The sequence below is a fragment of the Fundulus heteroclitus genome, chromosome 9 (genome assembly GCF_011125445.2).
Source record: "Fundulus heteroclitus isolate FHET01 chromosome 9, MU-UCD_Fhet_4.1, whole genome shotgun sequence".
Taxonomy (NCBI): Eukaryota; Metazoa; Chordata; class Actinopteri; order Cyprinodontiformes; family Fundulidae; genus Fundulus; species Fundulus heteroclitus.
Window position 1 is genome coordinate 14,060,167 of NC_046369.1, and position 24,988 is coordinate 14,085,154.

The 24,988-nt window shown below is 39.4% G+C and overlaps 1 protein-coding gene across 16 annotated transcripts in view; it reads left to right on the forward strand.

Annotated features, from left to right (window-relative positions):
* The window catches only part of ptprsa (protein tyrosine phosphatase receptor type Sa), a 302,454-nt gene that overhangs the window by 164,370 nt on the left and 113,096 nt on the right, over positions 1 to 24,988 (forward strand). For 11 of the 16 annotated variants that reach the window (XM_036141038.1, XM_036141042.1, XM_036141044.1 and 8 more), the window contains 3 exons: positions 2,948 to 3,089; positions 20,773 to 20,961; positions 23,209 to 23,217. In XM_036141038.1, coding sequence (XP_035996931.1) covers positions 2,948 to 3,089; positions 20,773 to 20,961; positions 23,209 to 23,217 — 340 coding nt within the window. The remainder of the gene's footprint in view (positions 1 to 2,947; positions 3,090 to 20,772; positions 20,962 to 23,208; positions 23,218 to 24,988) is intronic. The other 5 variants (XM_036141043.1, XM_036141045.1, XM_036141048.1 and 2 more) reach the window with 1 other exon arrangement.

Here is a 24,988-nt window from a genome sequence, read left to right on the forward strand (position 1 = left end):
TTAGTCCATCATATGAAAACGGGAAGTGTATGTTACAACTGCAAACCGACATGGCCGTACGTGTAAATTGACCTGTTTAGGAAAAGGGAGCATTGATCAGAGAGGAAGTCAAGAGGACAGTGGTATCTCTGGAGGAGCAACAGATATCCACTGCTGTGGCTGGAAAGTGTATTGACTGGACAATTATTAGTTAGGTACTCCACAAAGCTGACCTTTATGTAAGAATGGCAGGATGAAAGTCAATTTTAGAAGGAAGCTGTAATTAGTCCACTGCAGTTTGCCTCAAGCCATGTAGGGACCACAGCAAACGTGTGAAAGAAGCATCTCTGGTCAGATGAGCCCAGAATGCAACTTTTTGTTCTACGTGCAAATTACGGTGGGTTTGTGTGCACTGGCAACGCTGCTTTCACCCTGAACACACAAGACCCATCTTCATAGGATGGTGGAAAGGATCAATTTCTTCAGCGGAGGCATGGAAGCTGGTCAGAGTTGACGGCAGGACTGCGGTGAGGGTTCACCTTCCAGAAAAGCATATTCATGTGTTAGAATGTTTTAAACCTAAACTCAGCCAAACATCTTGAAAGGGGCTTTTCAAATAATCTCTGTACTATCTGAGTTTGAGCTATTTTGCAAAGAACAACAGGCAAAATAATGAATCGGTAGATAACAAGCCAGTAGAGACATACCCCAAAACACAATGAGTAGTCTACCCAGCTACTAAAAAAATAAATATAAATAACATCCATCTCAAACACAAGCTTTTAATGAAAGGCTTGCCTCTGTCCAACATGTGATGCCATGGCTATTAAACAACTTAGCTGTAGTTTCTTATTTACTTTACCTTCTCAAACTTTTTTTGTTCCATTGAACAACACAGGTCACCAAACATATTGGGGGCACTGAGTGCATGAAAGCAGGAGGCTTAAATAATTAGCAAACACTTATTGCACACCAGGCGATTCTTTGCGATTTGCATATTGCGATCCGTGACATTGCGATAACTATAACTTTGTGTTATACGGTGCAGCCCCACTGTACAGTGACAGCAGTTTTCAATCTCCGTTCTACAATTTTAAACCGCATTCACGGCACAAGCTGTTTACTTTCAGCTTGAATCTATCATATCCTTTTTAAAAGGATCGTTATTTTAGCTTTTCTCTTACGATTTTTACAAACTGATGTAGACAACTGCCATTGCACCTTTCATGGATTTGCTTCTTTAACCTGTAAACATTTACACGTCCATCATTAGCTACGGATGCCCAGTAATGAAATGCAGAGCACTTCCTTTTCTCTAGTCTGTCCTTTTTGCACTTGACTGACTCTGTTATTGTCACATTTTGCCTCTGCTATGTTTTTCCTTTCCTGGAAGCCGCCCTGTCTGCATGATTATGCGTGTGCGTTATTCATGATGTTTGTTATTCACTTCTCGGCAGGCATCCCAGATGGCATCTCTAAAAGTCTTGATTGATGCTCAATGTCTCTTAATTAAAAAGTTGCTTTATTTAACAGTGACAGCACTCAGATCTATGCGCACACTCGAACTTGCACATGCACGCATGGTGTCATGAGGGAAACCATGGGGGAGGGTGCTGAAAAGCAAAAAAAAAAAAATTATAAAAAATTAGCAGTAACATTAAGGATCAGAATCCCAACGAAGGACATAATAATAATAATAAAAAAATTCTGTTTGTGCTTGTGTTTCTTCTTCATACTGAGTCGGAAACAAAGCCATGGGCATGAAGGAGTCCAACCAAATGGACGCTTCTCTTCCTCCCATTTAGCTGGACATAAAAAAAAGAAAGAAGTAAAGTGGGTTTTGAAGTGGTGGCTTTATTTTTGTTCGTATCTCCTCTGCCCTCTAGACAGCTGCTTTGATATTGATCATGATGCCATGCTCTGCAGTGTTTTTAGCCTAATTAGCCGCTCAGGCCTGGGATGTGCGTCACAAGAACAGCAGAGCTGCTGAAGACTCCTGCTTGTGTCTCAAAGTCACACATTGCTGAAACGGTTGGAGCAATAAGGCCTTGGCTGACAGGGTATAAGCTTGTATTTAGGAGGTTGGGGGTTAGACACTGGGACTGTAGTATTTTGCTGTGAAGCTGGGAGTCTGGCCATCTTCTTTGACCGGTCCATCCAAAATTAGACCTAAGGAATTAGGTTAGAAAATGACTGTTGGTGCCAAAAGCTTTTTTTTTCTTTCTTTTTTCTCAAGAGTGCCGCCATCAAAAGTCTTGCTTTGTACCAATTGATGAATTGATCTTCAGTAAGAGCAGATAAGGTTATCCAAATACCAACAAAGCAAAACAGATCAGAATTACAGATTTAATCAAGATCAAAACACAAAGCACAAACTGTGTGGAGGCAAAATCTGTTTCTTTACATGAGTTTTCTTATTCCTTTTTTTGTCCTCTGGCTTCATAAGAATCAAATTTGGAAGTGGAGGGTACCTGTCTTCATTTTAACCAAGCACAGTGGGCTCATGTTCATATTTGAGTCCAGCTGACAATAGGAATAAAATACATTCATACTGTTACTAACAATGGCAAACCATAACATCTGATTAAATGAGCTAAAACTATTCTCCACTTTCTGTATTCATTAAGTATAAACAGATGCACCGTTTATGTTTATATGTGATTAACTGCAATTGTCTTTTGCTGTATAGTTGCACTATTTAATGTAATTGATTTACTAAAGTTAAATATTAGTTGTAGAAGTAAGCAATCTAAAGTAATTGATTAAAGCCCATAAGACTGTGTTGAATTGTTAAAATTGTACATAATCACTTAAAATATTACGCAGAAAATGATTGTGATGAAAATTCTGCGGAGATCTACTTTTTACTTGCGCTTGACTGGCAAGTTTGACACTCAAGGTGTTTAAAATGAAATCCCACACGAAAGCAACCTCAACGTTTTTTTTTCCTTCATGCTTCATCTTACAGACCATTGAATTCGACGAGGGGGCTGGCGCTGTGCTCAGAATCCAGCCCCTCCGAGCGCCACGCGATGAGAACATTTACGAATGTGTAGCCGAGAACAGCGAGGGCGAGATAACCGTCAACGCCAGGCTCTCCATCATCAGAGGTAAACCTTCCACCTGTTTGTTTTTTCTTCCCCGCCACATCAGGACATCTCTGAATGGAGGAAATGCAATGTATTTGCTAGAGCGTGAAGCTTTTGTGCCTTGAATATGGATCCGTGATGCTCTATTCACGGTTCTGAGGCGGTTCCCGAAACTTTTGAGCTGCATTACCCAATTATTGCAGCGAAAGAAACTTTTCACTTTTAGCAGTGAGGTAATAAGTCAAATAGACAGGCAAAACGGAAAACAAACGCAGCATCAAATACCAATGTGTTTTTCCTATTGATCTGTTGGTGCTTGTTAGAGCAAAATATGATTTTAAAATAATTTTTATTTTATTTTTTTTGCTTTGATTTCTGGAGAGGACCTCAACACCCAAAAATTGGTCATATCCCTGTGAGGTCCTGACCCCAACGTCTGGACAGTTTACTGTAAAAAGTACAGTTTTTCCACACATATCATCCTTTATGTAAGCTTACCTTTAATGTTTATGCACAGTTTTAAGGGAAAAAAAAAAAAAAACATCCCACAAAAATCCTCTGTGGTTCAAATGAGTAATCTACTACAACCACGTCAAAATTTGTAAAAACACTAGAAATGGCAACGTCGGTCTTTTATACTTGGACGTTTAGAAGGATGTTAATTACATATTATTTTGATTGTACTAATCAACTGTCATTCATGTATAGCTGAACCGCTCATTGGTAGCCCTTACAGTCCCTTGATGAATTGGGTTGATTGGACATCCACAGACAGTCAGGCCACAGCAGCTGACAGATGTGCCCGAACATCCAATACACGAGTACGCACAGATAAAGCAGGTTTAAAATAGCTAAATAGTACTATGAAGGACACGATAAAGAGCTACTGAAGATTAGGCATTAACAAAGTACCTTTTATAGTCATAAGAATATTATAGGAGAACAGACATGCTGCTACACACCAGGTTTGGTTTTTTTTCAGACCTCCTTTTTCTGACTGTTTTCAATACATAGACTCACACGGTGCAGTATCTTTTTTTTTTTTTCTTCCTCTTTTCTACTGCCATCTGCCTCGTTTCCAGGGCTGGATGAAGCTGAGCTAATGCTGCCTGGCTGGCAGCACAAACACTAGGCCTTTCTGGCTGTCAGATCCACCAGCGCTGGTGTGGGCAGCATTTGTCTGGTGGGAGAGTTGGGCCAGAGAAAGGAAACCTTGCCCAACATAGCTTAGTCATTGTTAGACACAAACCTGCAGTGCTTTGACTGGGGTGTGAGTTCCTCTGGTATAGAGACGCTGTTACTATTTGACCAGGTTTAACAGGGCTAGGCTATTTAACGGTTGTCTGCCCATTTTTGAAGCTACTTGTATTATGCTAGCCTTTAAAGTGCTCATTCGTTTTTCTGTCTTGACCAAGACCATTTGAAACATTTGACTGATGTGGGAGCCATTTATCATTGTGAGATTGGCTAAATGACAAAGTACTAAAGCTAAATGGCAAAAAGTGGAGATGCCATGATCGTGATTTTGAGACTGATTTCTAACTTTGGGTCTTTGGAGAGATTTTAATTGCCGATACCAATTTGGAGCACGCTCTGATTTCTTCTCAAAATTATAAATTTTTTGTTTTTTTTAACACCTGAAACTGGTGATAGCATTTTATATTAGAAACAAGCAGCCAGCTTTACAAGAAGAGCAGTATTCGCTCGCTTCGATATTTCTAAAAGGTTGCTGACCTGACCAAATCCGTCAGGTTTTCTGACAGACAGATGTTGTAGTCAGTACCACATTGTAGGGTATTAAATCGTGCATTCACTGAATGTGAAAATTGTGTTCCAACTGATCAGAGGAAACGAGTCTTAAAACCATCTGATTTCGGTCACCAAGGGATTTCTCTGCACATCTCCGGAGAAGAAGAAAAAAAGTTGGGTTGGGTACGTTCGTGTCAAAGCTTATTTGGTTTCAGCACTCCAGCCTGGAAAAATCCTTGGCAAAATAAGCTTGGACAAGCGCAAACACTGAACAACAATGAACATGCAAGCTGAATTATAGATTATATGTTCAGGCATGTTCCCACTTGGGCCTTCAAGAAGGAGCACAGGACAAATCCAGCTCAGTCCACACAAGCAGATGACAAATGTCAAGTTATTAAAATCCACTCCAGAGCCCAGAGAAAGAAAGCGGTTCTCCTGTGCTGGGAAGACAAAGCGCTGAAGGAGGGATGTAAGTGTGTTGATAGAGAAGAATTTGACAGATAAATGTCTATGGAGGATAGCAGCAATGCTCTGTTTTCTATCTTTAACTGGGCCCCCTGAGTTAACCCATCAATATCAGGAATAAACCTGGCAAAGATAACCTCTGTAATATAGAGAAGATAAGGTAAATCTAATATCTGTCAAGAAAATGCAGAAATGGGAAAACTGAGCTTGTTAGCTAAAAATAAAGAAGACAGGTGAATATAAAGTGTCATTTCAATTAAAGACGGGGAAGATAACAGCGGGAACTACAAGGATTTACAATTCAGGAAAAGTTGGCTCAGGTTGAAGTGAGACAACAGAAGGTGACGTGGATGATTGGCAGTGCAGAACAGGTGAGGAGGACAATAGCTGAACATGGGTTCTTGGAACGTGGCAAAGGATTACAGGATATGGGACAAGGCACAAGGGAAAGATTTCCAGTAAACAGAGGGGATGTGGTCCGGGATTTAGAGAGGCAGAAAATAGGTCGCCACGATGGGTGACTTGGCCGGAAAGCCGTGGCGCACATATGTGAGAATGCTCAGCTGCAAGCCCATTAGAACCCACATCGATGCATTATCAAATTCAAATGCACAGCAACTATGAATGGTGTATTTATTTGGGTAGTAGTTACAGAGCTGCATACTTTTCACAGATCACAGCACACTCTTCACAGAACCAGGACGATGTTTCTCAGAAAAATCAAAAACAAGTTATGAACAGCGTGCATTTATTGTTAGTCCATGAGTGTGTGTCTATCTCATACTTACAGAAGGCATAGTCACTGGTAAATGCACAAACATGCATAGAACAGTACTTCATAGGATTTTCTGTGATGTCGAGAAATAATTTATGACAAATAAAGGATCTGTTTAGAGTTTGACGTGAAATGAATAGTGGGCCACTGTTCACCAAACGTATGTCGACTTTTCTCTGCTCTTTTAAATATATACACACAAACGGCAAAGGGGCAGAGATATATGTTCCAACTATGTGTTTGCACAAAACCACCCTTACTGAAGTACTTAGACAACCACAGAAATACACATACCATGATACAGACACTCCAACACTTTAAACTGAATTTCTGTCTTCCTTTGTTTTTTTCAAACCATGCTCTAACAATGACAAAGCCCCAGTTTCTGTTCTGCTGTTTGGTACTGTGTTTGCGTGTGTGCACATATGTTGGTGGCAATGGCGGGCGCATTTAGCTTTGACTGTGACACCTCCTTGGCTCTTACTTCATTGCCACAGCTGAATACCTAAGATGGGGGCCATCTGGCTCCACTAAGACTTTCACGAAGTCCTCTGGGAGTCCTTGGAGGGAGACCAACAGGCGTATGAAGTGCACTCTGGAGATGACACGACTTGCTGTTGGTCTTTGTTGTCATGTTTTTTTTTTGTTGTTGTTGTTGTTGTTGGTTTTTTCTTTTTCTTTTGATTTGCCTCTCTTCCCCACTGTGTTTTACAGTGTCAGAAATAAGGCAAAGTTGCCATTGGGGGACCGTCGGCTCGCTGTGTTGTGAGATCACAGGGAGTTATCCATGTTTGAGTATTTCCCTGTTACTTCTGCTGCAGTTTGAGCTAGTGACTAAAGCTGAAATGAGAATTTTTTTTTTTTTTTTTTGCTTTTATCTTGAAAAGTTTTTAAAAATTCCATCCTTGTGTTTGCATTGCCCCGAAACAGATCCCAGCCTGGCAGAGTAGCTCCTGAGGCAGAAGTTATTGAGTCTGTTAAATTAAACCACTGTGTTGAGGCTGTTGGAAATTCTGCATCGCTCTGCGTGACCTAGAGGGCACCAGAAACTCACTTCGGTGTGTTTAAACACATAGACACACATGCTCTCGCATATACACAAGCCTTCAAGCTCATATCCTCCATATTTTCTTTTGCCACTCCCAGCCAGGTGGAACCAATTAAACTTATCCCTCTCCGTCTCTTGGCATGTTTTGTGCGCTATCAAAAACCTTCCAATCATCCAGCTTCCACCTCACTTTAAACCACGTTGTACGGCTGGTTTTCATACCTAGCGATCATTTTTTTCCCCACTTATTTTTAACTTTTCTTAGTTTTAGCTTTAACCACCTGCTGATCTGATTTTTTTTAAGGCCTGAGATTGGTTTTGCTCATGTTTGATCACTTTTAGAGACATTTTGTTATGTTTATTTTTACCTAAGATATAGAGACGGTTCAATATATGATGTGGTCAAGATATTTCTGTAAAATTGCTCTTTCATTTGCTGAGTGTATATAGAGTTAAAATCGTGTCATAATCCATTAAACCATTGAGGCTTACGATACCGACCATTACCTAGACTTTACCTCTAAAGTCCTTACACTGGCTCCCTGTATCTCAGAGAATAGACTTTAAAATACTTCTGTTAGTCTATAAATCCTTAAATGGCTTAGCACCTAAATACATCACAGACTTGTTATCAGTGTATCAACCCTCCAGACCACTAAGGTCTTCTGGCTCCAGCCTACTCCACATACCTAGAACCAGAACTAAACATGGAGAAGCAGCATTTAGTTCCTATGCTCCGTTTATCTGGAACAAACTTCCAGAAAACTGTAAAAGTGCGGAAAGCCTGAGTTCTTTTAAATCAAGATTAAAAACACATCTGTTTAAAATTGCCTTTGACTGTTCTAGTTAAACAGTTTTACTGTTTTTAATGTTCTTTTTTGTTACTACATTCTATCCCTACTTGCTTTTATTCTATTTTCTATCTACATTTTATTATTTTGGTATATCTTAATCATGTAAAGCACTTTGTATTGTCTTGTACTGAATTGTGCTATATAAATAAATTTGCCTTGCCTTGCCTTGCCTTGCCTAGAAATGAGGGCTTGAGGGCCTATTATTTGATCAGACTGCCTGTGCGTTGGCCCTTTGTCATGTCAGGACAGCACAGGCTATTGTGATTTTTAATTAGATTCTTTCCAGAGAAACTCAATGAATGGTCACTCTTTAGGTTGGGTTTTGTTTGGATTGACTTAGATTGTGTAAATATTGCTTTCAATAGGACTCGTTTGTCTTTTAAAAAGTGCGTTGAGAGGACTCCTGCTGTGAAATGGGGCTGCATAGATAAAGCAAACTTAGGTGAATCAAAAGCTGGGAGAAGTTACATCTACAGGTTTGGGGTGCGACAGTATCATTTGTTTGTCTTGTTGAGGGTTTTAGATTTTAAACGTTCAAGTTTATTCTGAAATGAAAAGAAAAGAACACTGGTTAAGTTGGTACTAAAAATGTTTGTGAGGACAAGAGTTTTCTTTTGTATAGTTGCATTTTCTTCATCTATAGTGTTGGTCAGAAGTGTGCACCCATTCACCGTGAGCATGAAGGTTGTACTTATTTTTGGGATTTTAAGGATTTACTTAAAGCCTTTGATTTCTGGGTTAATTAAAAATACAACAACACCAGCTGTTGTATATATTTAACTCGATTTAAAATGAATTATCAAAAATGCTAAGCATGATCAATAAAAATTATGCTCGGGATTGAGGCCAATTCTGAAGTGTAACATTAGCCTGCTTTATCCATTCCAAGACCAGGTTTGATTGTTCACGTTATTCTTCTAAAGATTATCTTGTTTTGCCTTATTTCTTGTACTGATTTGTTTTTGGCTTAGGTTTTTTTATGCCTCTTTATGCCTTTGCTTTGCCAGTTTACACTGCCTGGGTGTTGAATGGGGTTCCACACAAAGCGTTGTGTTTGCTCTGAAGAAGCAAGTTTGTCCAGGGCTCAGACTAAGGGAAAAAAAAAACACAAAAGGAAACAACAGCAGGTGCGTTTGTGGGAGAAAGTAGGTTTTCGCTCTGCTGTGCGCACAGAGGGGAATGGTCAGCATGTCAGTCTCGTTTGTGTGACGTTAACGTCTGCTGTGTATGTGTGTTTAGCAGATAGCTAGAGACAAAGAAAGGAGAGAGAAAAAAATGAGTGAAAGGGCCAACAGGCAGACATTGGCCATCCAGTAATGAGACAGTGAAGAATAAGCTTGGCAGTATCAGCAACAGATCTGTCTGCTCTTCCCATCTGCCTGCGCCCGAGATGGCCTTTGCCCTCTTCCACTTGTCTCCAACAGCTAGAGAAAGAGCAAATATGGCTGACTGGAAAAGTATAAAAAAAGGACCGAGTCTGAACGGTAATAAGGAGAGTTAAAAAAAAAAAAGGTCTTAAGACTAATATGCCTGATGTAATAATAAATAAGATGGCAGCATATGTACACATCACGCCACTGGAGTCGTTCTTGTTAGTTCAAGCATAGAAGGGAAGTCTCTGGTTGGGACGCAGTTAACATAAGTTTCCACATTGCGTTGCGTGTCTGAATTTTGACGTTCTGCCGGCATACCTTGCATGGTTTGAGTCTTTACCAGCCTGGACAGGACGAGACTGGTCATGAAAGGACATGTTTCGCTCAAAAGGAAAATGTAGTGGCTCTCCTAACAGACCCTCACATTCCTCACACTGTACATATCCAAAGAGAGCCACACTTGCTTTGTTTGCCTCCTGAATTATCTCCTCCCTGTCGCTGACAAACAAGCCCATTCCCAAACAGCCCCTACCATCGGCCAGCTGTAATTATACATCATTTTAGGGCTGTTTAGTTCAACATCAGTTGGCAAAAGGTTTTATGTGCTCACACACGAGCGCTATTAACAGGACTGAAAGGTACCTCTTTCACACATTATTCAAGTTGCTTTTTATACAGTGCTGCAGTAGAGGACATTTGACTTTTATTATAATTTTTTTGGTTGTGATTTGGCTTGTTTGGATGAGAATTACTGGAGGACCAATGTTTTTTTTGCTCCTGGAGTGCCATTCCATGCTGAGCTGGAACTCTATAGCGCTGTTATTGGTGAGCAGAGAAGGGCAGGCGAGGCACAAACATCAAATCAATAGGTGGATGTTCACCACATGGATGACCCGCATGCCCCTGATCTCTTATTGGAAGCTTAAAAAGTTTGATGTTGATTCCTCAGAAATATCCCCCTTTGCTGTCCTTGAGTGACTTGGGCCTTCTTTTTTATACTTTCGGAAGCTATATCTCGAGTTACCTTTTACCTCCTCATGCACCACTTTATACGTCCCCAGCAGTATTTTTCAGTTCTTGATGGAATGCCATCAGCCCTCCACTATCATCTACACAGTGTTTTATCCTTCTGATGATTGCTGGCTGACTGGAGCCTGTCTATGCTGTCATCTTGCAGCCAGGACATATTTCAGTTACAACCAGGACAGTTTATCAGTCCCATCACGGGATAAATCCGGGTTTTCCAAAACAGACAGCCCTGTAAACACAAACCCAAAAGTGTCTGGACAAGTTAGAATTTGTGTTTTTTTGTTGTTGTTGTTTGTTATTCATTTTTGGACGAGGAAGCGGAAGTTACCCAAGCTATATACACAGGCACAGGAAGAACCAGTAAACCTTTCCACTTTCATACTGATGACTTTCTTGCTGTGAGCATCAGTGACGCATATATCTGTATTACCTGTCACTAATATTTCTACAGTAATAATGAATTTAACAGAAGGGACCAGTTAGATGCATTGGCACCATGCCTTCATTTCTACTTCATTAAAGTCTTGCTTGTAAATTGGTTGGATATGAAATATTGTTGCCTAACTAAATATGTTAATCAGTTTGCCATAATTATGCAATCACTGCTGTGGAGAGTCTACATATAAAAAATAAAGTCATACTTTACTACAGCTAAACGATATGTGCAGCTGTACGGGGTATTTACTTGCTGAAAAATGGTGAACTCCTAAACTCCTGAAACAAAACAACACTAATGGAATCATTTTTAACTGGATGTGTTTAATATTTAAAAAGTAAAAAAAAAAAAGAAAGAGAGAAAGTAAATGACTCTCTGCACCACATCAAAGGAGGATTGGGAGAAAGAGGTGGATCCTGTCGAAACTGAAGGAGTGATGATTTGGAGTGGCCCAGCTCATGCATAAAGAACAGCAGGGGGATGTGGCCTGGACTGCCCCTTTCATGCATATACATCAGCCAACAACCCAGGTGACTGTATTCATGCAACATGGGGGTCATGCTGGAGCACCTCAGGGCTGGAAGTTGATGAGACTTAAAAGTCCTATGTGCCTTTTAAGTGCTGTGTGTACGCTTATTGTGGTAAAGGTTATGAGAGGAGCTAAGTAGTAATGTGATTATTATTATTCTTTGACAGGAGACATCTCAGGTGAGGGAAAGAGAAAACTTAGATAAATGTGTCAAATACTTTAAAGAATGTGTCGAACACAAGTTTTAATTAAGACAAATATTCAATTGCTAACTTCTTGTCAGAACCAAAGAAACGTTTTAGATGACAGGTAAAACATCTTCCAGAAAGGAAAAAAAAGGTCAACTTTCCTTGTATTGTTAGCAGGATTGTAATGTCATAGATGACTGAGAATCTCCATCAACATATGTAAATAAAATAAATCGCTACCTCTTATTTGGGAACATGTTGTGGGGGGACTAGTCTTTACAAACATACTCTAAACTAGCCTCTCCACAATGACCTCTTCCAGTACTAACCGAGACTTTTCCAAGCAAGCAAGCAAGCAAGCCAGTGGGTGCTGTGCCTGCTCAGTGGCCTGTTCTAAGTGGGACATGTCCAATATCTCACAACTAGCAAAGCGGCGATTGTGACCTTTCCTTAATCTCTGAGCTCCACACCTCTCTACAGCTGAGCCACTGTTCCATGGAAGAGGAATTTGGTATTTTGCGGTCACAATTTCATTATTTTGTTACTTACCCATAGTTAATCACCAACGTTGTGGTTGGCTCATTATTAGGCTGGTAAATCAGTCATTTTAGCTTTGGGTCCACCTCTCTCTTCAGATCTATGTACGTTCTGCTACAATGCAATTGTTACCCCGACTCAACTCTGACTCATCCCTTATATTCTTTCTCTACCAACAAACAAAAGCCTGAGGTATTGTTTACTTGAGGCAGCTCCTAATTTACATCCAAAAGTTGGCCATCCAGCTTTGGCATGTTCGTCAGCTGAGGACTGTTACACCCTTGGATATGCAAACTCCCTACTGCAGAACTCTGTTTGAGCGCAACAACTGAAAAACACAATGTAGAAACTCACAAAGGGACCAAAGTGGAAAGCCTACCATCCACCATCCTGGCTTGCAGCTATAAATTCTTGCCAATTATATCCTTTTGCAGATTCTGTCCAAGACTCTCCAGAAAGAAGCTTAACTTACTATCAGCAATGCAAAGAGAGCTCAGTTCCATCTAAACACCTCCCCAGTAACCATCATCATCATTTAAGACACTATTATGGAATCCAACCTTTTGTCAACCTACTATATACAAATTAAAAATGTGCTGCTGTCGTTAAGCGTCACACCAAGATGCGCACATGTACTCAGACGCAACGATTTTTTTTCTTGCCGCTCATCACGAATGCCCACTGTCCACTTTTCCTTCGAATAATTACATTTTCAGCCGAGCTTATTGGTATTCTATCCACAACCTTTCACTGTTGTTGCCTTTTAAGTTCCTTATTTATCTAATGCTTCAACTGTTCTCACTGTGGCAAAGGCCCACATCTTTACTGACCCTTCCTGTCACATCTGCTTGTTGTTTCCATGCTTCAAAGGGATATTGAGCAATTATGTGGAAAACTCATTTGACCGGTCTCTAACAGGACTCTGCTCATTTAAACCTCTGCGTATTTATATTTATTTCGCTCACGAAAGGTGCAGCCACACCTGGTCTTACTTGATAAGACCAATACTATCGGGACAGGAAGCTGGTCCTTTAGCCCGACCCATCCGCCTCCCTCTAATCTTTTTGCACTCTCTGTTGGTCTTTGAGTTGAAGTCTTGGTACTTTGGGGGTTTTTGGAAGGTTAGATTGGATTTCTTTTGGCAGCACACTGCAGCAGCTCAGCCCTCACAAACTGTTGTTTTTTGGCTCGCGTAGCTTGGACAGCTTAGAAAGGCCTTTGCTTCCCATGTCAGAAGTTGATTCTCTATCAACAAAGGCCTACTCAGACAAGGAAAAGTACAAACATTGCGAATGTGTAACTGCTGCAGCTTTTCTTTTACTCAGATCAACGACGAACATATAATCATTACAGAATAGGTTCTGCTAATACAGTGGTGGCTAAACCAAGGAATTATGCTGTGCTCCTAAAACTTGGTAGAAACCCCTGCATATTCTTCTTTCTGTGTGTTGTCATTAATTTAAGATCAGATACATTTGTGTCACAGCGATGCATATTCTGAAATCAGAATCAGACATACTTTAATAATCCCAGAGGGAAATTACTTTCCTCTGGGAACCAACTAACTAAAAAGTATGTTAGTTGACATTTTCTTTTCTTATCACATTGTAGGAAGAAAATGCCCTAAAATGTATTTTGGATAATGACAGTATGCATATTAAAATTGATATTCCCTATATGTCCAAACTGTTGCAACAGTCAAACAGAAGTTTTAAAAAATATATATTTTACAGCTGCTCTGCCTTGCACATTATATCATAAACTGGTGTCAGGTTTCAAGGTGCCCACTACTCTTCATTACACACACACACACACACACACACACACACACACACACACACACACACACACACACACACACACACACACACACACACACACACACACACACACACACACACTTTCAAAAAAGCACATTCAGAGCCACCTACCTTTTTAAACTAGACCTGACTAGCTGACATCTCTGTACGGGGACACATTTCCCCTTTTGGCAGCAACATCATTCTCTCTAACCTGCAGTTTGTCTACCTTACCCCCAACAATCCTTTGGGTGAGTTATTTGTTTAAAAGCTTTAGAGCCAATGTAGAATAAACTGCCTCTTACTGAGGTAAATATATATTTTTCTCTATTTCTTTACTGTGTTATTAAAAATCGTCCTCATTGGAATTGAACTATTGCATCTGTTCTTCACCATTAATCTATTCTCATCTCAGTGATGTGTCAATCATTCAGCTGTACCTCATAAGGACAAAGTGTCTGGGTTATGTACTTTTTATTATTATTTTTGCAAGGATTTAACCCTGATTTGTACCATTTAAATGTTTGGTGAAAACATTATAGTTGCACTTAAAGGCCTAGTACGTATGTTTATAGAAATATTTTATTTTATTGTAATTCACTTTATAAACCAAACCAAATGGTAGATTGACTGCATTTAGGTTGGAGTTTTCAAGGCATAATGACCAAATGAATTGCTTGAGACTAGAGCCCCGTTCACCCAGTCACACTCATCTAGTTAATGGCTTAATGTCCATCCATCCATCTATCTATCCATCCATCCATCCATCTACTTAATGGCTCATTGTCTGTCCATCCATCCATCTTCCATCCAGCCATCCATCCATCCAAAATGTACCCCCTCTTCCTTTCTCTCGTTTGTCCGGTGTGTTTCTCTGGGTTGTATTTTGGGAGATTTTGATGTAAATGTTACCCTTGGTGGCTAGATGTGCTGGGTGCAGAGAATACTAATAGGACATCAGATGTCTTTCTGGGAATGGAGTAGAGGGTAGAGGTTGAGTGCTGGTTGTATAATAACCCTTATTCAGCTGAGATGGCTATCTTGGAGAGGGCTATCGGTGCCGGGGCCAGAGACACTGTGATTAGATTTCCCCTGTGTTGCTATTCTTCTCTGTCCCTGGATCTCTCTTTGCCACTGTTCTCCCCATGTTCCTTCGAGCAGTTTAACAGGATTCTTACTGGTAATAACATTCAAAGAATTTCACAGACACTGAAGAGGGAATAGGAGACACATTTCCTAATAAATTAAACATTAATTATTCTTACATAAACATGTTCTAGTAAATTTTCAAACTTGTATGTCTTCAGTGTACTCCTTTGTTTTTCATAAATGACAGTTTATCATTGTTTTCTTCATCTACTCCCATGATGTTTATAATCTTCTTTCTGTGTAATTTATACCTTAAATTAGGTTTGTCAGTCTCTCTGTCCTTCCTGTGCTCTCACTCTGCCTGTGTCCCCATAGTCCCTCTGTGGTATTAGTGCACAGGCCTGCTTAAAGCCTCTGTCTCGACGCTGCAGCACCGGGTAATCAGTTAACCTGATTAGGCTGCTGATGAAATTAAATCATTGCTGTAAGTGAAAATAATAATATGAGTAATAGGTGCGGGGTACGGTGAAGCACATCATAGCACTTTGCTGGAGTCCCAGTCTGCTGGGATTCACCTCTCCCTCTTCATCATTAGTTATGACTCTCTCCACTCTGGGAGATCAGTGATGGCTCGGAACCCTGTACTTCGGAAGCCACTGATGTCGGCTTTGCTTAAAAATTAATGGCATTTGCAGTATGATAATGTCAATATCCCATATGCGGCACAAAATCCTGACCAATGTGAGGCAGTAACCTTCTGGCATTAGTTATTCATTTTCTTGGGTTGCTGTAGGGCAGAGCACTAACACCTAGGGATTAAGTCTCATGTGTGATACTGTAGCAAATTGGCCAAAGCAACTTTGTGAAAGGTTTCAGGATTTGCGCAGGTCAGTGAGTGGAGAAAGGCTCTAGAAGTACATGTGCCTGAGTAAAGTGCTAATTAAAGCTGTTTTTAATTAGTCCCCTTCAAGGCATGACTGAGACTCCTTCATTGCACATCTGAGCTAGCTAGCAGCAGAGGTAGTCAGAGAGCTGTAACAGCCTGTGCCTGCATAACAAAATGGACTTCTTTAATCTGAGACAGTTTCTCTCACGCAGTGCATCGTGCAACTCCAGTGTAAATTAAGAGTTTGGTATGACTTAACAAAACAGGGACAAGAACCTATGTCTGCCTGGTGCAATGTGAAACAGCCCTAATTATAAGGTAACAACGGTGTCTTGCTTAACAGGGATGGCAGGACGGAGCATTATATGGATGGACAGATTGCGTCATCTTCTGCATTTACGCAAGAACTACTCTCATCTGGTAGTGAAGTAAAAGCTGAGGCAAAAAGTGCAGCTCACTATTTAGCCAGCTTTGTATGATTTAACCCCATTGTCGTAGAATATGGATCATGATCAAGATGATGAGATTCTGGATAAAAGTGGCTGAAATTAGCTTCCTCTGGAAAGTGGCTGGACCCGCACTTAAAGAAAGGATAAGGAGTGCCATCATCTGTGGGAAGCTGAGAGTAGAGCCACTGCTCCTATGCATCGAAAGGTGTCAGTTGAGATGGACTGGGCATCTAATTGGTTGCCTCTTTTTGAAAGGTTTTCTGGATCTGTCGCACGTGGAGAAGACAAGGGGATGGACTAACCTCGTAATTCCACATCCTTCACTCCTGTACTTGTCCACTCCATTCCAGACAGCCTCCATGAGTCTGTCAAAAGCAAAGCCTACTACATCCGCGGTTACTCCGTCTAGCTCCGCTCCAAAGTTGCTTCGAGCCTGAGAAGAGCATGTATGATCATGCAAGCAAGCAGACATTTCAAATTAAATGTTGAAAAGACAACTCTTCTTCCTTTATATAGTGCAAAAACAGTGGTTTGCGTCATATTTAAATAAATCAGGCAATATTATTGTGAATATTAGAAAAACTTATTTCATTTGTGTTTAACAATCTCTCTTTACACCATTTACCTTTGACAAACCGGAAGTTGTTTCCTGTTTGCTACGATTGGAATTGTGGAGCTTGACCTGGTCGGAGCCTGACCAGAATGAAGCAGAAAACAGGAGTTGATCCATATTTTGATGGTGAACGATAGAGAGCGAGTCCGCTGACTGTGACATTCGGAGTAGTCACGAAGAATGTAGAACCGTTCTCAATGATTAAAATAACATCGTAGCTGCTCCGTCAGTCAGACATGCACATAAGAGAATGGAACGGAGGAATCATGGAGGATGTGGTTACCCCTTTTAGCTGGGATCTCCCTAAATGGCCTGGAGAGTGTCACTGGCAAAATGCATGTCTGGGTATCCCTGCTGTAACTTTTTAACCTTGTGAATCATTCTTGGAGAAGCTGAAGGAAGTAGATGCATGGATGACTAGGTGAGGGAATGAATGAATATGCAATCAACTGAACTCTTCAAGTGATGGTTTTGCTAACAATATGTTAATAGAGATGGGATTAGCTGGAAGAATTAGGAGCGCAGACCTTTTAGCTTGGTCGAGATAACCACAACCTTATTAAAGGCTTTGCACTTGTCAGTTGTAATGATCTTAAATGAAAAAGTAACACAGATTTAATTAACTCCAAGAAGTAAAGCAAAAATGATAAAAATCAAGAGCTTCAAGAAACTTGCTATTAGCTAGTAGAAAGAGTGTATCTGCTGTCAATGCTAATTAATAAAGTTTTTTGTTTTTTCATATATATATATATATATATATATATATATATATATATATATATATATATATATATATATATATATATATATATATATATATATATATATATATATATATGAAAATCCCAATATTTTCCATAAAATTCTTGGGGAAATGTTGACTCTAACAGAAGTGCACAGTGACAAGGACATTCCCCGCAAATCTGTGCACAACTTCACCAAAGAGCAATCGTTTGCACAAGTTCATATCATTTGACCTGCACAGATCCATCAGCACAAAGTGTTGAAATCATAGAAGTATGCTCACTGTTCTGTTATGGGGGACTGGCCCTTTGAGAACACTGGGATACGATTTTGTCCATATCAGTTGCCTTCATATCCAGGCTGGCTAACCCTAAAGTTCCACTCCCTCGATGAGTGATCTATTTATTTTTGCATGACCGCCTTTATCGACAGAGCCTGTAAGCTTCAGGGCAAAAGATTGGATCAGACTCTATTTCCAGGGAAGCGAGCAGCCAACATACATGCCATTTGTCCAGGAAAGCTGCTGGTGCCGTATCAGGTCAGAGCAGCTGTAATGGTGGTATAATCTATCCGCCAATGCACGATCGCAGCATTCTTGTTTGCTCCGTTTGCTTGTCCATCCACCTTTTCTGCCCTCATTTGCTACTTCAGACACTTTCCCTCTGTCTCCTGTCTTAACAAATTTGTTTCCGATCTACTTACTCGGCGTGTATTCTCATGCTACTTTAATGTGGCCTGTACTGGCCTTGGTTTAATGTTTTCACACTATGAATTTAGAGGGATTCGCTGTGTAGATAGGGGCAGCGGTATCAAATGCATCAGATGTAACACTCGTTGTGTGGGGCAGAGCTACCCTTTTGCAGATATGTTTTCCTAAAAGATGGGACTAGCAAGAGGCTTATACAAGTGCAGCACCTTTGATGGTATCTTGTACATAGATCATCGATGACACCCAGAGAGGGGAGTTTGTAAGAAAAAGGAAAGAAATAGTGTAACCTTGTAAAGCAAAAAATGTTGGCTAAAGCTTCTCTGGGCTTTAAATGAACTGGCATAAAGGAATTATACTGAGATGGTTATGAATAAATGATGAAGAGGAAACAGCTCGAAACATAACAGTGTAAATGCCTGCCCCTTTTTGAACCCACCTTTGAAATATTCATTGTGGTCTTATATCCGCCTCTGAGGCAACCTGGCTCAATTTAGTTTGGAGACAATTTGATTCTTTCCCTCACATTTGCTAGTTCCCCCTTTTTTCCCCACTCCTAGAACTGTCTTTTCCTCGTCAAACAGCAGATGGCCTGAATTAAGTGTCTCCAACTAAAACTGTGATTTTACTTTCTGTCCTAATTTCCCGTAATTTAGTGCGTATGATGTTGCGAAGAGGCCGCTGTGACGGCTGCAGCGTGGACATGAGGATATCATTGGCTTGCCAAATGCAGATCTGCTGTGCCACTGGCCAGAATCTCAGTCAGTCATTCCTCTCCCATTTGGGATGTGGCCTTGAGCTTCAGATGCATATTACGGCTCTGGGTTCTTCCCTTGTCATCCGAGGATGAATCACTGCTCTGGCTCCAGCCGGAGAAAAGGTCAGGCAATTTGACCCGTGGGACTAATTGCCCAAAGACAGTAAGGAGGAGAACAATGACCACAGAGTGCACTAAGCCGTCATCTCTTAAACAGAAATGATGGTTCAATCATGCATGATTATTAGCTTTAGGAAAATTGGTCGGTTTTTGTTTCTGTTTGAACGCGGGCCAGCTGGTGTGGCTTTAGATGTGGTATAAGAGTAATGATAAGGGAATACAGTATATGTGCAACAAAGTAACTCCTGTGCATATTTTATTAAACAAAACATGTCATAACCAATCACATTTCTCAAAAGCAGAGATGATAAGTTATATAATGATGAGTGATGGTTAGGCAGTCTCATTTATCAACTGGGCTTCTATTTTAGGATAGCGTTCGATCTTATTGTCTTTTAACCCTACAATATATACACTTCTTTGGAAAAATGTTTTTGGAACAGAGACATTACAGTTTACAAAAACAAGTAGAAAATCTTACGAAAAATTAATAAAATGCTCTATTTTTTTTTTAGGTGGTTTCGGAATTGGTCCTTAGAGACTAGATCGAATCCCAGTTATCCAGCATGCTCCTTTCTTTGCGATTGACACAGTTTAAGTATATTTATCTGCCACAATGCCTACAAATTACTGCTGTGTATTTTGTAACAAAATTGTTCGCTCAATTGTTTGCACAGGTTGATGATTTCCTGACACAGAAAGGAAATGTTTCATTGAAAGGGGGTTTTTGTATACCCGAGTAGAAATGTATAACTTGGAGTATGTTTGATGCTTGCTTCATACGTGTACGCAGGCTATAGTTACAAAGCCATATCTGTGCACATGTTGAGTCTGCAAAAAAAATTTTAAAACAATTCCTCCTGGTGTTTTCCTAAGATTGCTCATTCATTTTAAAAATATTTTACTATTTGACTTTTGCTGTTATGCTTTTTTCTACATATTTTCATGTTTCAATTGTTTTTCTCTCTGCAAATATCTTTTGGTTATCTTTATCTAAGCAAAAATAAATGTATAGTTAAATAAAAACAAGTGCTCTTTTGTGAGTTTGTGCTCAAATCTAGCATTTTTTTTTATTTTACCTTGATGGTATTGTGAAGTCTGAGTGATTTTGGAGTTTTGTTTTTTTTTTTCATGCACTACTATTTTCAGTATGAAAACGAGCAGTATGTACAGACCAAACGAGAATTCATGCCCGCCTTTGGGTAATCTCTAACCTACGTTGACAACCAAAGAGGTTGTCAAATTTATGTTATTTTATCTCCAAAATATATCAAAATTGTTAACTACATAGCAAAATAAACTGAGATGAAGTAGTAAAGTTCATGGGTACCACCCAGAGTTGTAAAATGAAAGCAGGTTAGGATGCAAAGTGGAAGCAATTTGTTTGTACAACATGAGGGCATATGCATGATATAAATTGGAAATGAAGTAAATTGATCTATGTCTGTGAAAAAAAATGACAAAAACTCAAAACGAACTAAAAAGAAACAGTTTTAAGGGAATATTTTCCTGCGTCAGAGGTGCTTCATGCAATCTTTTCCTGTTAACTCCACAGAGGACCTTCTGCCGCCAGGCTTCCCCAACATTGACATGGGTCCTCAACTCAAAGTGGTGGAGAGAACTCGAACAGCCACCATGCTCTGTTCTGCCAGTGGAAACCCTGACCCAGAGATCACCTGGTACAAAGACTTTCTGCCTATAGATCCGAGTACAAGTGGTGGACGTATCAAGCAACTTCGCTCAGGTAAGGAAAGCTAAAGCCATAATTTTTTTGCTCTGTCTTTCTCCACAGATTCCATATTCTAAAACTTCTAATAACAGATAATATCATTTGATTTTGTGTTTTCACAGCTCGTGTGTCAGTATTTTTGTATTGATTATTAATAAGTTTAGTTAGAATAGGCATTTTATTATATTAATTTTAGTAATTACTTCATAAATAGCAATGTTTATATCAAATATAAGTGTGTATATAAGGTCGTGTAACGTCCCAAAATTGTGTCACAGCGGACAATGACAGCAAGGTCTGCCTCTGCATACAAAATTCAGATGTGGAAATGTTTTCTTGTTCAGATTGATTAAAGCCCACAGATTGCCCCAGTAACGCACAGTCTAATTATATTGCTAATTAAGTGCAGGCCCAGCAGTGGCTTTGGGCAACAGGGGTAGATATTTTAGGTCGATGATTTGTCACCATTTGAAAAATCCAATGACTTTCATTTGATTTACTGCTGCAATTGTAAATCAGGAACAAGGCCTCTAAATAAAGATTCTGTCACCAATGAGTCTCTCTGCCCTAATTGAGGCCCCTAAAAGGCTGTACAGTCAGAATTATCAATATGTCATCTTATTATTAATCCCTTACTAAACACAGCAAAATGAACAGCTCAGAATTGCGTTTATATTTCTGTTTGTTGTTTAACTTTTTTTTGTTAATCTTTCCAAACATACCTTTAGATATGAGTCTTTTTTTTCTGCATCGCTAAATATTTCCTAGATCCATGGTACATGCAGTGATGTGCAGAAGTATTAATATCTCTTGAATTGTTGACAGCCCAACAGGTAGTAATTCATAGTTGTGAAATGTAATTTTTTCACATCAAAATGTAAAAAGGCTGGCCCATTTTACACTATTACCTCTAAAAAAATGCAGGGTAACCAATCACCTTTAGAAGTCACCTAATATGTGTATAATTTCATCTCAGGAAAAATACTACTGTTCCATGAATGACTCAGAAGCGTTTAATAGAAATTTAGCAAACATATAGCGTCACAAAGACCAAGGAACACGGCAGATGCATCAGTCTGCTTTGGAGTTTATGGTTGTAATCTGACATGTAAAATTGAGAATTGAATATTAAAGATACAAGTTAGTGGATCTGAATCAATTGTTAGATAAACACATTTGTATTAGCTCTATAGAAGAGTGCTTATACATAGATAGCTTCACCTTAATATTTATTTTTATTTGGCAAGTTTGCTAAAAAAAAAATACTGAAATTTTGACCCCGAGTTGCTAATATCTTATATACATGATTATTTGTTCACATGGTGATTACTTTACCCAGCATAATTACTGTCAGGATGTGAATCTTGTCAAATTATAACTTTCCACAGTTTATACACTATTAGATTCACTGTGCCTTAATACACAGAGCAGGAATGTGTCCTAGAATGTCTTTTTTTATGCATGTTAGTTCTTAGTCAGATTTGCCAGTTTTATTTTTAGCTTTCTTGTAACAGATTTAGGGGTACAGGGATGCAACTCTTTGAAATCTGTGAACGTTTCTTTTAGAATATTAGAGTAATATTTTGAGATTGCACTGTTTGTTTCTCTGTAACATTTGTTTCCCCCATCAGCAGTTTATGAGCTTGTGCTGGAAGCATTTACAGCTTCTGAAAAAACTGTTTAACCTGTAAAACTGTGAAAACCTTTAACCTGTTACTTGTGCCTTTGTGAGCTTTAAGCTTCTGTGTACAAAGGAAATTCAGCTTCCAGTGTTGTCTAACCTTCGCATCATCTGTCTGTTTGTGAGACCTTGAAGTCTCTTTGTGCGTCCTATTTAAGTCGTTCTGTTGTCTTCTCTCTGTTAAAGTGTTTTGTCTACGTTGGTGTCTGAAACTGAGATGTGCGTCATGGCACATCACAAGGCCTTCAAACACCTTGTATTTGCTTTTGATCCATGACACAAGTTAACACCAAAAAGAAAATGATCAAATAAACTATCAAATAAAATTATGGCTGAAAAAAAAAAATCTTAACTGGTAGACTAATGGTACTAATATGATTATTAACTAAATTAAAACATTCATAATCATAATTTTCCAAATCAAGCTGATGCTTAAAGTATATCCTAGTCAGAAAGACACAACGGCTAACTAGATTGTACTTCCTTCAATTATTTGGAAATTTTAACCTAACTTTAACCTAAAATAGACTGTTCTTCTTCTTTTTTTTTCTAATTACCTCTCCTTGCTTTGTCATTTTCAGAAAGATTTGGTAAGTGACTTGCAAAGCTCATAAAGCCAACCCACTCTCCTTGAAGCAGAAGGCATATTTAAACCACCTCCCAAAATGCATGCATCCCTCACTCCCCAACCCTAACCTTCTCCTCTTCTTTAATGTGCTCCCTGTGGTCTTCCTCTGTTCATTCTTAACCTTTCCTTTTGCTTTCCCCTAACTCTTGCTAATGTCAGCCTTTGGATTTATTACCATGCCACACGTAGGGCTTGTCCATCAAAGAAGCTCCAGTTCTTAAAGCGGGACTGGTACAAGAGCCAGTTCCTAAATGGTTCTGTAAAAGAACCATTTTGCTTTACCACCACCTGAGAGCCAAGTCAGAACCGTGGCATTTCAAATATCTAGCTAATATTTGCTCCTCCCCCTTATTATTGTTTGTTTGTGATGGAAAGGCAATTTTACCACAACAATAGTATTATTTACCTCAGTCTCCTTGCAAACAGGTGCCTTAAAATCTCCACCTTGCATACAGCTGTTTTAAACAACAAGTGGCTTTTATGGACGATTCACAATTCTAATCAGCTGCTCTCCTACGTGCTTCAGCAGCTGGAAAACAGGAGTCAAACACAACTTTTAAAGCAAGATTTATTAGCAGCCCTTGGAGATAGTGAAAGACAGACAGTGCTAATTGACTGATTTAAGGGGAAATTATCATCTGTTAGCACAACAGTAAGCAGTGCATTCACCCTCTCCAATTAAGTGATGGGGGATTTCAAACTATTGCGGGTTTAGATGTTATTCCAATTTTCTCATATTACTAAAGCGTTGGGCTTTTGCCGTTACCTTTTTGTTTTTATTAGAAATTTGACGAATAATAACAAAACTAAATTCTGTAGTTTTATACATGGCGCCCACAACAATTTGATTGGCTACTGCTCCCCATGAACCCGCCCTTATCCTCCAGGCGCAAGTGGTTGCTTCTTCTGTTGCAGCAGCCAGTAAAAGCTGGGTTAGCGCTGGTGTTTCTGGGGCGTGAGCCAGGGTTTGTGGTGTTGGAAACACAAAGAACTGGTGCTAAGTAAGAACTAGCACCAGTTAATCACTGGAGCCAGTCCGGTGGAGAAGGCCCCACTGAAACTAAAAGCGAACACATTGAAATACTGATCAGATAGGCGGGCCTGGGTTGCCTTCACCAGCACAGTACTAAGTCTGAACAACTTTGAGGCAACTGTCCTGATGTTGCCAGTTTTTATTTAAAGTTTTATGAACTATGCAATTTAAATATCTTAAACAAAAAAAATGAAATCTTATAATTAGGATTACTAAAATTAATTGATTGTTTTACATCCAAAGGTGTGCCTCTATTTAACTGAAATGTTGTGCATTAACTTGCCAGGGTGGTTACAAAGCCATGACATCATTATTCAGGCTTTCCCAAATTGTTGAAAGACCTAGTAATTTTAATGTATGCAAAGGTTTAAATTTGGAAAAAAAAATTATTAAAAAATCCCTCTTTGTTATTCTCATATATTGTAATTAGAAATAATTTTAATAATTTTTGGATCTTTAGGGTCTTTATGATAAAACAAAGAGGGACTCAGATCTGGCCAGAGAATTGTGTTAACTGTTACCTCCTGAATCTCGTGCTCGTTACATTAAATACCACAATTTTCAAAATGGATTGATTTTAAAATGTGTATGTTTTCATTCTGTGAGAAAAATGTGGCTCTAGCATAAATCCTCTTAAAACAGAACAACAACAACAACAAAGAAACAATGCCGCTGTAACAAAAGGAAAAAGGTGTTTGTA